The 16878-nt window shown below is 44.9% G+C and overlaps 1 protein-coding gene across 1 annotated transcript in view; it reads right to left on the reverse strand.

The window, feature by feature from the left end:
* The window catches only part of GCNT2 (glucosaminyl (N-acetyl) transferase 2 (I blood group)), a 92525-nt gene extending 77960 nt beyond the window's left edge, over window positions 1–14565 (reverse strand). Inside the window, exon 1 of the mRNA XM_084794592.1 lies at window positions 13152–14565. Coding sequence (XP_084650718.1) covers window positions 13152–14070 — 919 coding nt within the window. The 5' untranslated portion in view covers window positions 14071–14565. The remainder of the gene's footprint in view (window positions 1–13151) is intronic.
* Window positions 14566–16878: the final 2313 nt, after the last annotated feature.

Raw genomic sequence — 16878 nt, forward strand, 5'->3', positions numbered from 1 at the left:
GTGAGTTTGAGGCCAGCCTGGGCTACATAAGAATCTGTCTCAAAAAAAAAAAAAAATCAATCAAACTACATATTAACCCACAGAAAAGAGAAGTCAGGGGACAAGCTGTGGGATGAAAGAAACCAAATAGCAAAAGCCACAAACACTGCCTAGAATCCCAAGACAGGTCTGAGTTCCAGGCTAGGGAGCTAGGAGAGGAAGGACACAAGAGGAGACTTACAGAAGGGACAGGCCACTTGGTTCTTATAAATCCGCAGGAAGGGGACTAATTACAGTAGCCACATGCTCTATTTGCACCAAACAGCCTGCTTTGTTTTTTATTTAATTTATCTTTATTTAATTGCCTGATTAGGCAGAAACTTGAATCCACCCTTTACTATATTATGCTGGACAATTAATCTCTTTCTGCCTCTTCCCTCCTTCCCTCCCTTTCTTTCTCTCCCTCCTTCCCTTTCTCCCTTCCTCCCCTCTCTTCCTCCCTCCTGTCTTTACAACTTGTCCAGTTTGGCCTTATGTTCTATCTTTCTGTTTCTGTCTATAAAGTAGCTGAGATCCCAGGTATGTGCCACCACATGCAGTGTGACAATTTCACTTCTTCATGAATCTCATGGGTGGGGGGAACATTAAGACAGTGTTTCTCTGTGTGGCTCTGGCTGTCCTGGAACTAACTCTGTAGAACAGGCTGGCTAAACTCGGAGAGCAATTGCTTCTGCCTCCCAAGTGCTGGCATTAAAGGTGTGTGCCACCACTGCCTGGTGTGGACGTAATTTTTAACAGAAATGTAGTCATTTGACACAGAAGAATGAGTCACTTGTGGCCTGGGGATGGCAGGGGTGGGGTGGGGTGGGGGTGGGGTGAAGCTTGACAACAAAGCCACTGTCCTCTATGTGCAAGGTCCTGGGTTCCATAGCAAACTTTTGAAAATGTTGAACAGAATGTTACCATGTGGATCAAGAATTCCACTCTTGTCTTTATCTACTAAGGAGACATGAGACCACGTGCTCCCCAAAAGTTGTTCAGCAGGTTCCATAGCAGCACTGCTCTTCACAGACAAAACCAGGAACAGCCCAAATACCTGTCAGCAAACTAAGGGATGTACAAATCCCTGAAACCTTGCACCCCTGCTTGAAAAAACACTGCAACGCAGATGAGGAGTGAGGTACAGATTCAAGCTTCAACATGGATGGACGAACTCAAAACCATGCCTGAGTGAATGGGGCTCCCACACAAAGGAGCCCCAAGTGTATGTTTCCGTTCAAACACAACTTCCAGAAACTGTGATCCTGCGTGAGGGTTGGTGTGGGGAGTGGGTGTCAGTGCGTGCGACCACAAGCATGAACCATCACCCCTGGCTAGGTTTCCTTTGGCAGGGGTGTTAATTTACTTCCACTGAGGGTAACACTGTGTAGCTCTGCTTGGCTTGAAGCTCAGCAGGGAGACCGGGCTGGCCTTGAGTTCAGGGTATCTAACAGAGTCCTAAACCACCTCCCTGCAGAGAGGACAGGCAATGATAAGGAATGTCCCGGGAGCAGCAGGGAAACAAGGCTGTGTGCTACCTAAGTGGGGCTATGCAGAGGTGACAAGGGAGGAAGGGGGTAACTCGCCGGAGGAGTTCATATGAGTTCAGGCCCCAGCACAAAATAATTAATAATAATAATTGAGGTTTTTAATTTTTTTTTATTTTTTATTATTTGTTGCATATGAGTGCTTTATCTGCAGAAGAGGGTATCTGATCACATTATAGATGGTTGTGCCAGGCGTGGTGGCGCACGCCTTTAATCCCAGCACTTGCGAGGCAGAGGTGCGTGGATTGCTGTGAGTTCGAGGCCAGCCTGGTCTACAAAGTGAGTCCAGGACAGCCAAGGCTAGCACAGAGAGACCCTGTCTCAAAAAACAAAAGAACAACAACAATATAGATGGTTGTGAGCCACCATGTGGTTGCTGGGAATTGAACTCAGGACCTCTGGAAGAGCAGGCAGCACTCTTAACCACTAAGCCATCTCTTCAGCCCAATAATTGAGGTTTTTTTTTGTTTTTTGTTTTTTGTTTTTTGTTTTCTAGGCAAAGAAGGACTAAGGATAAAGTTGGCATAGAGGTCTGTCAGGGAACAGCTATTACTTAGGATTTTATGTCAGAGCCAAACAACCCACTTTGACTACATTTTCTGCATATTTTAAATCAGAGCCTCACAGGGCCTAAATCACTCAGGCAAATTCCATGAATGCCTTTTTTCTTTCCTCCCCACTTCTTTAGACGGGAACAAAACCCACATAACTTCAATCTTCAGATTCATGAAGAGGGTTGTTTATACTGAGCAGTCTGAGAAACCTCGGAGATCACCCATACTCCTGAGAACGGTTTCTGAATGGTGGTGTCACAGAGGTGGCAAAGGGTGTGAACCCTTAGAGAAGCCAGAGGGGGGTTGAGGGATTGGGAGGATAGGGCTCCTCCCTATTAAAACTTGAGCCTAGCCGGGCAGTGGTGGCACATGCCTTTAATGCCAGCACTCAGGAGGCAGAGGCAGGCAGATCTCTGTACATTTGAGGCCAGCCTGGTCTACAAAGTGAGTCCAGGATAACCGAGGCTACACAGAGAAACCTTGTCTCAACCACACACCCCCAAAAAAGGACAAAAACAAAAAACCTGAGCAGAACTGAAGAAAATCATTGGATAAACTTTCTGCAAGAGAATGGAAAAATGCATTTGTAGACAATATTTTCTAAGGCAAGAATAACAGGACAGCTGTGTCTAGGTGCCTGTGGAGCTCTCACTTGTGGGCCCCTCTGTACCACAGCACAGTGCCTGCACAGAGCCTAAACATCCTTTGCAGACTTTAAACTAGTTCTAGATAGAGTAGCTAATACAGTGTAAAAACTGTGTAACATGGTTATATGATTATCCCATACTGTCTAGGCCCTAGAGTCTAGGGACTGATAAGAAATAGAAGGCCAGTGTGCTGTTCTTGGTTTTTCCTGTCTGAGATTGGTTGAATCCTAGGATGCCAAGCAAGCCTGTCTAGAGGAATAATAGGCCTCTTCCACCCTAATCATGGTCCTCATCCCACAGGCTCTGGCACCTTCTAGTTGTTGAGGCTTCGTAGATGAAGTATGGAATGTGGTCGAAGTCCTCACATCTGGCATTGGCAGGGCACACAGGACCCTCTTGTAGAGGGAACTGAGATCTGCATGATGCCATGGAGGTGTCATAAGGGATGTACGAGGGGGCTGGTTCTAGGGGAGGAGGAAGGACTAGAGAGATGGCACTTCAGCTGACTCTCAAGGGCGGAGGGTTGGGATGGACAGCGGACATGAAGAGCTTTCCACTACAGAGGGAGAGCAGGACAAGGGCATGTAAAGTGACCTAAGCCCCCAGGGTGCTACTACTGGAGGGGAAAAAAAAAAAAAGAGACAGACACTGGTGATGCAAAGCCATACACCCGAGAAATCCTGTGGCCAAACTCCCTGTCCTAATCACAAACGTTACCAGATGCCTTCAGAACAAAACTTGCATGGGCATTATTTTGTTTTTTAAGACTGATTTATTATGTACATAGTGTTCTACTCGCATGCTATAAAAGGACACCGGATCTCATGATAGATGGTTGTGAGCCACCATGTGGTTGCTGGGAACTGAACTCTGAACTTTTGGAAGAGCAGACAGTGCTCTTAACCTCTGAGTCATCTCTCCAGCCCCATTGTTTTGTTTTATTTTCCTTAATCTTACAAAGAAGTTTTAGAATAGTAATATGCAGCACTCAAGAGTCAACAGTAAAGTAAGAAATCCATGTTTGCCAGGCAGTGATCCCAGCACACTGGAGGCAGAGACAGGCAGATCTCTGAGTTTAAGGCTAGACTGGTCTATAGAGTGAGTTCTAAGACAGCCAGACTTACACAGAGAAACCCTGCCTCAAAAAACAAACAAACAAATCCCCCCAAACCCCAAACCAACTAAGCAACAATAAAAAGAAGGAAGGAAGGAAAGAAAAATTTAAAAAAACATGTTTGTTTTCCCTCTCTCTTTTAGCATCAAATGAGTTTTTACAACATGCCAGGTTCAGTGTGTGTGTGTGTGTGTGTGTGTGTGTGTGTGTGTGTTTAAACAAGTATTCATCTCCTCTGTCCAGAAGGAGATGCCTCTTTTGTTTTTAAGAGATTTATTTGTTTATTTTATTTTATGTATACAAGTGCTCTGTTTTCATGTACACTAGAAAAAGGAATCAGATTAATGGTTGTGAGCCACCATGTGGTTGCTGGGAACTGAACTCAGAACCTCTGGAAGAGAAGCCAGTGCTCTTAAGTGCTGAACCATCTCTCTACCCACAGTTTGTATATTCTTTAACCCTTTATCAGCCTTACAGAGAGATATTTCATTCTCAGAATCTAAAATATGAGTTAGGCTCAGAGAAATCAGATATCTCACCTGAAGATCAATGGACTCTTAGTGGTAAAGCCAGGTCACTGTCTGCTGTCTCCCATTGTGTAGCTCAATGGGAGCATGTTTGGTTGGTTGGTTGGTTTTGGTTTTTTAAGACAGGATGTTTCTCGCTGTCCTAGACTTGCTTTGTAGACAAGGCTGGCCTTGAACTCACAGTGCTGGGATTAAAGGCGTGTGCTACCACCACGTTTGTTGGCCAGGTGTTGAACATGTTTGAGGACCAGGTGCCATCCTCAGCATCACAACAATGGTGATGATGAAATCCCACCAATGAGTACCATCTGATTGCTGAGTAAACAGATGTGTAGGTTGTCATGGAGCCCATCCAATAGTCCTCATAAATGTAAAATGCATTTCAAGTGACAGTGGCTCTGGTCTCATTGTCCCCAACTCTTTTTTTTTTTTTTCTTTTTTTTTCTGAGGCAGGGTTTCTTCTCTCTGTAGCCTTGGCTGTCCTAAACTCGCTTTGTAGACCAGGCCCTGCCCTGCATCTTGTTTTCTGTTTTCTTGCCTGAGTGGGCTGGTGGCCATCAGTTCCCCCAAGGAGGCATTTTCATTTTCTTCTATCAATTTTTTAAATTTAGTTTTTTAAAAATATTTATTCATTTGGTATGTGTGTATGTGTGGGTCCTGGGAATTGAACTCATGTCAACAGGCTTGGTGACAAGTGCCTTTCCCTACTGGAGTCATATTTGTTGGGTCTTCCAATCTACCTTAAATCTCCTCGTGATAAGATTAATATAGGTCACGGCAGGAAGAAATGCTTGGCAAAAGAAAGAAAGAAAAAAGGAAGGTAGGAAGGAAGGAAGGAAGAAAGAGAGAGAAAGAAAGAAAGAAAAAGAGAAAGAAAGAGCGAGCCAGGTGGTGGTGGTGACACACACTTTTAATCCCAGCACTTGGGAAGTAGAGGCAGGCAGATCTCTATGAGTTCAAGACCAACTTGGTCTACAAAGTGAGTCCAGGATAGCTAAGGCTATACACAAAGAAACTCTGTCTTGAAAACACCAAAAAGAAAAAAAAAAAAGAAAGAGAGAAACACACAGAGAGAGAGAGAGAGAGAGAGAGAGAGAGAGAGAGAGAGAGAGAGAGAGAGAAAGGAAAGGTTGCTGCTTGGAGAGACAATCTAAAATAAGCATCAGCGTGTGTGCTTTGATCCTTTGAGGTCCTAAAAGATGCTAGAGAGGCACCATGTGGTCATTATTATTCTACCTTTGTGTGTTCCTGTGGGTGAGGGTACACAGATGTGTGTGGGTGGGGTGGGGGTGAGTATGTTTGTGCTCATGACTGTAGAGGCAAGAGACAATCTTGGGTATCCTTCCTCAGGGGCTGGCTAGTTGTTCCTTTTTAAGGCTAGGTCTCTTAAAGGCCTGAAGTTCACCAAGTATTCAGGTGGGCTGGCTAGTATCCCCAGGAAGCTCCCTCCTAGCACTGAGATTGCCAGTGTCACCATCACAGTTGCCTTTAAACAACAACAACAACAACAACAACAACAACAACAACAACAACGTGTTTCTGAGGTAAACCTCGGGTCTTGGTTCTTGCAAGGCGAACACTTTCCTGACTGACCTATTTCTGAGTCCACTGCAACCTATTTTCCATGGTCGTGTGTGTAGACCCACAAAATGTATGCAAGTCAATTCAACTAACCATAAGGGCAAGTTTTCAAAATTGTATTTTTTTGTTTTGTGAGTGGCTGTTTTGTAGAAAAGGGCAAAGAACCCCCTGGAGCTGGAGTTATGGATAGCTGCAAGCTAGGAATTGAACTTGGGTCCTTTAAAAGTACTCAAGGGCTTTTAATCACTCGGCCATCTCTCCAGTCAATTTCCGACATAGGGAAATAACATTAATTAAAAAAAGAAAAAGCTAAATTAAAATGTCAAAATCTCTAGTAGTCTTCAATCCTATTGGATCACATTTTCTGAAACTACAGCCCTGATCATAGCCTAAAACCTAGTGAGTGAACTCCTCGGCGCCTTGAATCCCGTCACTATTTGACTTCAAGATAACACAGGTGACAATTGTCCTCTCGCTAGAGAAGAGTCAGGAAAGAATATTGTACCTTCGCTAGGGAAGGAGGAAAAGGGAAGTTGCCTGTAGGGTGTGAAGAACCACGGAATATCACTGAACAAAGGTAGAGGCCAGAGGGGGCGGGCAGAACAAAGCAGGGCAAGGCAACAGTAAGACAGTGAACCTCTTCCCAACATTTTGTTTTGTTTTGGTTTTTTTGTTCAACATTTCTAAAGAAGACACTCCTGTTTCCTTGGTAACCTACCTACATAACCTGTGAAGTCTTCAGGGCCTTTTGTTCCCTCCCAAGAGACTGTGTCCCTGGGGGAAACAAACAAACAAACTCCCTCACAAGTGAAGGCCCAACTGGTTGGCATATGCCTTTCTTCCTAGCCCTCAGAAGGCAGAGTTCCAGGCCAGCCTGTTTTACATGGTGAGTTCCAGAATAGCAAGAGTTATATAGTGAGACCGTGTCACAAAAACAAAACAACATCAACAGAAACAGCTCACAGGCGCTCTAACTCACTGGTCTCCTTTCTCTGGGATATATGAGACAGGGATCATTTAAGCACAACTAATAGTAAAAGTTATCCCCCTGCCCCAACTTTCTCCCATATAGCTAGCTCTTAGACCCAGTGATCTCAGAAATTTCACGGGCCTGATTGGTTTGGGCAGCTTAAGTCCCCTGTGCACCTAAGTTCTCAGGCCATGAACAAGCTGCATTCCCTGACCACCATGGTTCAGATCTGTACTTCCTGCTTCCAGCACTTGAATCTCAGTTCCTGGCACCTGGGCTCAAGGAATACACCAATCTCAACTGCTCACACATGGACAGTACCAAAAAGAAAAACACAATAAGCCTGTTGGATCCAGGACCCAGGATCCAGGCTTGCTATGAGATGTCACAGGGCTGGTCCAGAGTCTGGTGCCAAGGGCAATGGAACATGGAAACAAGCAGGGTCTGTTTTCCAGGCTCACCATCTCCAGTTCCTTCCTTTCTCTATTCTTTCCCCTCAGGCGCTGTGCTACTTTGCAATGGAAACATCTTTGTGTAAAAAAAACTCATGTGCTTTCAGCCTTCATCCCTGAGGTATCGGTGTTTATAGGCTGGGCCTTTGAGAAGAGATCAGAACACGGATTCTCTGACCTCATCAAGGGTGTTACAGCATTAACAACGAGAGATTGGAAGATAGTAGGAATATCAGGAAGTGAAACCTATTTGGAGAAAGGTCACTGAAGGGTACTGTTTGTCCCTGTCCCATCCTCTCCTATGCTTTGCCTCCCAGTAACCATGAGACAGACCTAGAAACCACAGGACTGTGGGCTAAAACTGCTGAAACGATAAGCCAAACTGAACCTTGACTAATTTACACAGATGCTCCTGAGCCTGCCTCACCCTGGTCAGAATGGCTATTGTCAAGACACCAAATGTGACACTACTAGAAAACCTACAGAACCAACTAAGCTGGGTCCGTAGGGGCTCACAGAGACTGGACCACCAACCAGAGAGCATCACAGGACAGACTTAGGCCCGTGGCAGCTCCGTCTTCCTAACAGCGGGGCCAGGGGTGGTCTCTGACTCTGTTGTCCGCCTTGGGATCTCTTTTCCCTAACGTGGCTGCCTTGCCTAGCCACAATAGTAGAGAATGTACCTAGTCCTACTAAAACTTGATATGCCAAGGTGGGTTGATATCAATGAGGGGCCACCTCCCCCTTTTTTTTTTTTTTTTTAGATTTTTCTAAAGAGAAAGGAAGGATGGGAGGATGGCAGGGAAATGTGGAAAGGAGGGACTACAAGCAGAGAAGGAAGGGAAAACTGCAATCAGGATGTAAATTTAAATTTATTTATTTATTTATTTATTTATTTATTTATTTATAAAAGGGGAGGGACATCAATTGAGAAAGTGTCTTCATCAGACTGACCCAAAGACAAGTCTGTGGGGGCATTTTCTTGATTGATAATTAGTGACTGATGTGGGAGGGTCCAGCACAGTGTGGGAAATGCCAAGCCTGGGCAGGCAGTCATAGATCATATAAGAAAGCTGGGTGGCAAGGCCTGGAGAGCAACCCAGTGGACAGTGTTCCTTTGCGTTCTCTGCTCTGGGTCTTGCCTTCAGTTTCCTGCCTGGATTTCCCTGCTGATGGGCTGTACTCTGTACGCAGAACATACCTTTCCTTCCCAGGGCTGTTTTTGGTCAGTGTTTGTATCCCAGCAACGGATGGTAAACAAGATCAAGTGGGAAGGTGGAGGAGAGAAGAGCAAGAACGGGTAGTGGGGTAAATGAGCAAAGTACGAGAAGTACACGTGTGAAAGTGACATCATGAAAATAATTACTCCATACAATCATTGCTTTAAAGTCTGTTTTGGCTGTGTGGGGGTGATGCACTCTTTTGATCCCAGCACTTGGGAAGCAGAGGCAGGTAGATAGCTCTGAGTTTAGGCCTGTATAGTGCGACCCTATCCCAAAACCAAACAACAATAATGATAAGACAATAAAAATAAAAATAAAGATCTGTGTTTTCTTGCAGCAACAGGAAGCTGATTAACAGGAGTGGTTTGGCCTTTTTTCTTCGCCTCCTGCCTCTAACACAGATTAGTCTCCTAAGGCTGTTCTCTCATTCATTCATAGTTTAATATAAATTTGAAATAAGCTCTGATTCAAAATACTACTTAGTAGCAAATTAAGTGGAAACCATTGGTCAGTTTTGAAGACATTAATGCCTAGGAGCACACGGGGCACAAGAGCAATGAAACTAACCCACCCAGAGTCCCTAGTCGGGGGTGGAGCCATCCAACTCAGATGGCCAGAGCCCTGGAGGGAAAGCAGCAGGAGGTGAGTGAGCTTGGTACTCAGGCTTGGCAGTAGTTCCTTTCCCTAATAAGGAATTGCTCACAACCCAGCAGCCCAGTACACTAAGAGTTAAACTTCGTCTAGCTGTGGACTGGATTAGAGAGGACTGGAGAGTTTGCTGGATTGGGAGAAAGGCAAGGACGAGCTGAGTGTTAGACCTGGGTGTGGAGGTCGGGGTAACAACTCTATTTTAAGCCTCTGATTAAAGCAAGCTGTGTTTAGAACAGGCCAGCCCTGGGCTGCTCTTTCAAAGGTGAGATTCCAGAGAGCAGCCCCTCACTGGATTTTAGGGTACCTTTTTATGGGGAAAGGTTAGGGTTGATAGGAAACAGCTGTCCAGATAATTGTCTGTTAGCACCTGGAGAGAAGAGTGGGGGACTCGGAGCTCAAGGCTGCCTGTTGAGAGTCATCAAGGTATCTGGAAAGCCGCATTTCATAAAGCAGAAGAGCACTCATGTACCACAGGCTGGGGGGCAGCAAGCCAAAGGGGTGAGGGTACATCACTGGGTCACGGATTCAGCATAGACCGAGAAAACAAAAACATGGCTTGCAGGATACATTAGGCTTAGGAAACAGAAATGTATTCTTTTTTTTAAGGTCTGGAGACTTAATAACAACGTATAATAATGTGCCTCCTGTTTGGGTTGTGGGGGGGGCTTTTACTTCATGTGACCCTGAAGCCACGTGTCAACTCCCTGTGTGCCACCCACTTCTGTCAACCTGAGTAGACAACCCTGTTAAAGGTTTTGCTTCCTCATTTTGGACCACAGGACACTGTTGTCTTGGGGGCTAACTGCCTCCTTCTGCTAACCCTGACTTGTCCTGGAAGCTCCTCTGTGCAATCTAACCTAGGCCTAGACTGTTTCAGCCTCTGAGACTTACTGCTCAATAAGCTCACCCTTTCTTGTTCTTACTGAGCTCTGGGCTGGCTGGTTCAGCTCAGCTGTTCTGGCTCTAACTTCTCTCCCAGCTGACTTGGTCGATCTGGCTTCTCTCTCTGGCCCCCAAATTGCTCTGTTTGGCCTCAAACTAAGTCCAGCAATCCGCTCTAATCCCGGCTCCTTCTCCTTCTCTGGCACATTTGGTCTTTAATTGAATTCTCTTCCTTTCTCTGCAACCTGTCTCTCTATCACTGTCCTGGTAAAAACTGCCTTCTCTCTCTCTCTCTGATTTGGCCCATAAGTAGCTTCCCTTTCTTCTCCTTGTGAGAGTTGAGGTATCCTTATTTCGTCAAATCTTTCATTGATTTGTCACTTTTTCTAGTTGTAGAGGAATTTTAATTCAGAACATGGCTGCTCTTGCAAGAGATCACATCCAAAGAACTTCTAGGTCCGTGTGATCTGGGTGGAATACAACACAGTTTAATCCAGGAAACAGAGGCAAACAGATCTGAGTTCAAGGCCAGACTGGTATAGTGTTTCAGGTAAAGAAAAGTTTAGGTCCAGACGTGTTGGTACACGCCTTTAATCCCAAACAATGAAGGTAAAATTGGTATGTAGAAGGAAACACACGTTTGAAAGTGATGTCTAATTGAGGGGCAGAAAAAGTGACATTGCTTAGTGTCACACAACTGCCCACTGTGTTCCTAGCATCTCTGCTTCTGCCATATCCTGTTTACTGACCCCAGATTGTTTTCTCCACTGTAGCATTTGTTCTTTCTTTAGTGACAAGGTTTTTCCATTAAGACACTTGAGGTCTTTTTCAGACTGAATATCTTTTTGTTTATCTTGGTCTTTTTTAAGAAAAAAAAATTTTTAAAGCAGGATTTTTTTGGGGGGATTTGTTTGTTTGTTTAAATCTTGGCTCTCTCTGGGGAACAAGTCACTAGAACTTAATGGCAGACCTGAATCCATGTCATACCCTGAGTGACATGGAATGAAGAAGTGGGAATGTCACTTTTCCTATTTTGGGCACAATGGTACATATCTGTAATCCCAGGACAAAGGACAGTGAGGCAGAGGAGGATTGCTGAAAATTTGAGTCTAGCCTGGACTACATAGTAAAACCCATCTCAACAAACCACAGAAAGGGAGGGAGGGAGGTAAGAACGGGAATTCAGCCATGAGGTAATAGGGCAAAAATAGTCATCGCCACCCAAATTGTATTTACACTATCTAGTCTTAATTTTATTCTTTTTCCCCATAACTATTAGTTTTTAACTTGAATGAATTGTATGCATTTGTGTATGAATTTTAAATTGAATGAATGTGTGCATTTGTGAGTAAGGTGTCCTTGGGCACCGGAAGAGGGCATCAGATCTCCTGCAGGAGCTGCAGTTATTGATGGTTTTGAGGCACCTGATGTGTGCTGGCATCAGAATTAGGTCCTCTGCAAGAGCAGTATAAGCTCTTAATTGCTGAGCCATCTCTCCAACATCATAATGCCTGTGTGGATGGATGGATGGATGGATGGATGGATGGATGGATGTGTATATGATGTACTGTCAGAATCTCACAACAGTTCTGGATGGCCAAGTACTCTTTATGTAGACCAGGCTGTCTTTGAACTTCAAGAGCTCTGCCTACCTTCGTTTCCCAAATGTTGGGATTAATGGCAAGGGTCACTTCTCCCTGCCTCATAATGGTGTTACTTTAACATAGGTATTAGGGTTAATTTGTTTTCCTTTTGAATAATTAGTGTTTGCTAGTCTCCTGCCTTGTGTCAAGAGAAAACACACATCTTGGGTGGGTCTATAGTCCCAAAGCTGGGTATAGACCAGCAAAGCCAAGCCACACAATCAAGTTCTCACTGTGATTCTACTAATCCATTTTTTTTTCATCAACTATAAAACGGGCTTCCATATCCTCCAGTCTGTAAGTAGACTTTCTATAAAGACTTTTGAAAGATTTAACAGCAGTGTAATATATGTACAAAATGACTGGTACTCAGCCCTCTAAAAGGGAGAATCTGCTCATTTGTAGCTACATGGATGAATCAGGAAGGGATTGTGCCAACTGAACAAAGCCACACACATGTGGACCCCCAAAAACACCAAACCAAAGCAGCAGCAAGAAGAAAGGACTTGATATGAGAGCAGAATGGCGGGCTGTGGAGGAAGTCGGGTGGCTGACCAAAGGGTACAACACCCCAGGCAGCCGGAGGTGCAGCTTAGAGAGTCCCACACAGCAGCAGGGTGACCGCAATTTTCAAGAGTCTCCCCCCAAAACGGTAGGCAAGCAAGGCATGCTGAGTAGCTTGTCATTCATCCCATACTGTTTGCTCATTTCAAAACACATTGTACCCATCAGTGTAGAAAAACATGACTTGCAAATAAAACTAGTAATTAAAAACAACAACAGCAACAACAACAAACAAATAAATATTCCATGCTCAAAAACTAACATTTGAAACTGCCGAGACGTTTGTTACGTTAAATTATTATCTGTTGTTGTTAAATTATTATTATAACTATTATTTTTTTCCACTGGACATGCTGGCACATGCCTTTAATCCCAGTGCTTGGGAGTCAGAGGCAGGTGGATCTCCAAGTTTGAGGCCAGCCTGGTCTACAGAGTGAGTTTTAAAGCAGAACAGCCAGAGCTGCACAGAGAAACTCTATCTTGAAAACTCAAAAAGAAAAAGAAAGAAAGAAAGAAAGAAAAAGACAAGAAACATTATCATCTTTTGAGAATCCTATTTAGCATTGATCATGTTATATATATTAATGAAAACGGAGACAGGCATAGTGGCTCATATCTGTAATCGCTGTAATACCAGATACTCAGGAAGTCATGACAGTTCAGAACAGCCGGGGCTGGACACAGCAAGACAGAGTCTCCAAAAATTAGCACCATTGAGAGGAAGATGAGAGAGAGAGAGAGAGAGAGAGAGAGAGAGAGAGAAACAAAATATACATACCAGGAATCCTATTGAGCGTCACCCAGAAATGCTCATCAGGACTATAGGTGTCCTTGGACCAGGATATTAAGTCCAATGAACGCTGGTCTTCAAGGACAAAGTTAGCAAACTCACGTGTGAGAGCCACATAGGCTGTGCCAAAGTAAATGGTCATATTATGAGGAGGAGGAGCTTTCAGTTTTGCGGTACTGTACACATAGGGGTTTTTATGATTTAAGAGCTCCCGGTGGACATACTTGGTCCTTCTGACTGCATGAGCAGGAGGCAGCACCCCTGGGGTGAGATTCTTCCCAATGAAACTTTTCAGGTACTGAACTATTTCCTTGTTGGTTTTCAGGGGGAAGTCCTGTCCGCAGGTGTTGAGAACATATTTCCAGGGGACCTTAGAGGCCACCAGATCTTTCATGCAGTTCAGGTCAGCCTGGAGCCGGGAGAAGCCACCGTAGACCACGGGCTCTGTCTTAGAGGCCAGGAAGGCATTGGGGAAACAGTTTAGTAACTGCTGCACAGATTCTTTGAAGGTCCCTGCTGCCTTCCTATCCACGTGCACACAGTAGACGTTCTGGGGCATGTAAATCGCCCTGAAGAGCCTCTCAAAAGTGTCGAAATCTTTGTGGATAGTCAGCGTGAAAGCCAAAGGGAAGCCGGCTTCTTCTTCAGAGAGCGCTTCAGTTATGTAGTGATTTTGAACCCTGTACTCACGACAGGTGAAGTGCTCCAGGGTGGTTTTCCGTGCGGCTTCTGCTGTATAAAAGGTCTGTCCGCTAAACATCTGAAAACAGACTTCTGCTAAGACAGAAGCATTGGAAAACGCCCTTGGGAAATGATTGTTCTTCCATAATTTGCTATTGTAAATAAACACAAACGCCAAGGCAGCAATAAGAGACAGGCTAAAAAGGCTGTACTTCCAAGAGCCCATCTTCCAAGAGCAGGAAATGAGCAAAGTAGCTTTAGAAACAGGATTGGAGCGAACCTTCCTTTAACTTACATGTTCTCCATGTCCCGGCATCATCCCACGTGAATGTGGCTCTGATAAGCAGCCTGCAGTTCCTCGTTCCTTTCTCCTCTGCCTAGCTTGCTTATATTTTCAGTTTTCATTGACAGCTTCCCGAAGCAGCTCCACTGCCCAGCCTCCAACTAACTTGTAAGCAATTACCACACAAAAAACGCCCTACCCGAGGGAGGTTCCCGGGGCCAGTGACCCTACCTGTCCCCACAGGGAAATCACTATCAGTGACCTTCAGGCAAGGCATCTCTCTCTGGAACTCCTTCGAGCCAGGCCTCTTCCCTCAGTGAAGGCTGCTAACTGTGCCTGCTCAGCCCTCCTCCCAACTTCCTGTTAATCATTGCATTCAAATAACTCAGGTTTGTTTGCTTAACCAGCTCTGCCCAGCTAAAAGCTTCGATTCAGAGCACGTGAACACTGCCTGGAGAGAGACTCTGTCAATTAAAAAAAAAAAAAGTCGTGCTTGACTATAAATTGCTTAAGCCTGCTTTTTTCCACCCCTACTCCCTGCCCTTCTGTGGACTGGCTGGGTATTCCTTAAAGCAAGGATGATGACTAACTGTTGAGCCAAATTCTTTCCAGGGCTTAATTTTCTACACTGCTAGGGAAGAGGTCCTTAAAAAGGCATAGTAACTACTATGCAGACGTCACTGTGTAACTCACTACAAGAACCGACTAGGACATTCTGAATGAAGGCTAATTGTTGAAAACAAAACACCCCAAATTACAGCTTCCCATCACCCCAAAATTTCATGGAGGCTGAAGTTCCTGAATGTCAAATTTGTTTTTGTTCACTCCAAACAGGACGCAGGCGGGGTGCTCAGATGCTCAGGGAAGTAAGAAAAAGAACCGGGTCAGTTTTCAATGTGACAGACACAGAAAGCGCAGTTTCAGAAGCTTTTAGCTCCTTTCTGCCAAGGCTGAGCTCTAATGACTGGCCTCAGTTGACTTTTCTGCCTCAGCCTCTTCAGCTTTACTGAGGAAACTGAGGCTCCCTTTGAGGTTCTTAGTGTCATTCATATAAAGAATTTAGAGATGGACTCAGCGCTGACTGTTCACGCCTGTAATCCCAGCACTTGAGAAACAGAAACAAGCAGATATCTGTGGGTTCAAGGCCAGCCTGGTCTATAGAGAGAGTTCTAGGACAGCCGGTGCTACACAGAGAAACACTGTCTTGATGCCCTCCTCCAAAAAAAGAACAAATTCCCCAGTAGCTGGGACTACAAGTATGTGTCACTATATCCAGTTCAGATCTGTAAACAGTTTAAAAGGTGTATCTTTATGTGTAAGGAATAAGAACGATTTTATCAGCATTGGTCAAACATAATAGTCAACCTCTGATAATGTGTAAAAGAGTTCTTTACCAAATGAATTTGAGACAGGACAAGTGGCAGAGGAGCAAAACAAACAAGAAATGCACACACCTGGCAGAGGGCAGGGGTAAAGCCCCTAAGAGCCATACTTCAAGAAATGACATTGTTACTGTCTTTCCGCTTGAGCTCATGCCGAGTCTATTTGGTAGCCATGCAGTGTGAAAGGGCACCTCTGATGACTGGTACTCATGTGGCCTCTTCTGTCTGTAGCTCTCAGCATCACTTGTACACAGCACTCAGATGGACACTGACCGAAGGCCTGAGCTTTCACTTCCCAGCTTCCTTGCTCACATTAGTGAGAGGTTCCATGCAATGATGATTTATGAGACAAGTATTTGTACCTGTAGATGTGTCACATTGAACATACCTGTCTTTCCAGTATACCTTAATTATAGAGCCAAGAAAGTAGTAGATAGTCTTCCTATTTTGTGCTTTCATCTGACCCCTACTCACAGGCATAGACATTTTGATTAAAAACATGGGGAGAGCTGGGCATGGTGGTGCATGCCTGTAATCCCAACGTTTGGGAGGCAGAGGCAGGAGGATCTCTGTAAGTTCGAGGCCAGCCTGGTCTACAAAGCGAGTTCAGGACAGCCAAGGCTACACAGAGAAACTCGTCTCGAAAACTAAGAAAAAAAAAGTGGGGAGGCGCCCCCCCCCAGTGTAGCTCAGAGAAACTCTTGTCTCGAAAGACCAAGAAAAAAAGTGGTAAGGGCATCCCCCCCATCCCCGTGTAGCTCAGTGGAAGACCACTACTTAGCATGCTTGTTAGGATTCTGCTTCAGTCTGCCTACCTGGGATGTCACTGCTTACCTGCATGGGGGTGGGGGCGGGGGTGCCCAGCGCACGTGGCCCTGCCTAGGGCCATATAAAAGATCCGCCATGAGCCATGAGGTTAGTTTGTCTCTGTCTCTGTCTCTGTCTCTGTCTCTGTTTCTCTCTCTCTCTCTCTCTCTCTCTCTCTCTCTCTCTCTCTCTCTCTCTTCCTCTCTTCCTCTTTCTCTGTCTCTGTCTTTCTCTGGGGCACCCCTCCCCCTTTCCTTTTCCTGAACAACATAATATCAGCTGCCTGGTACATTATTACCTTATTATTATCTCATTGTCTTATGTATTAATTATAAAAACTCTAGAAGCCATAGGTTCAATTCCCAACATTAAGAAAACCCTAACCCTAAGGGCTCTTGAGATAGTGTTATACTGAGATTGCCCAGATCGTGAGGACCCCCCCCTAAAAAAAGACCACCAGGACTCGATACCAATGTAACATACACAGAGTCCTCCTGTAATTAAAGGTTCAGAACTCAGAGCTTAGGATCACAATCCTTCCTGATGCAGCAGGGCAGTGGGT

The sequence above is a fragment of the Acomys minous genome, assembly GCF_964271855.1.
Source record: "Acomys minous genome assembly, chromosome: 9".
Classification (NCBI taxonomy): domain Eukaryota; kingdom Metazoa; phylum Chordata; class Mammalia; order Rodentia; family Muridae; genus Acomys; species Acomys minous.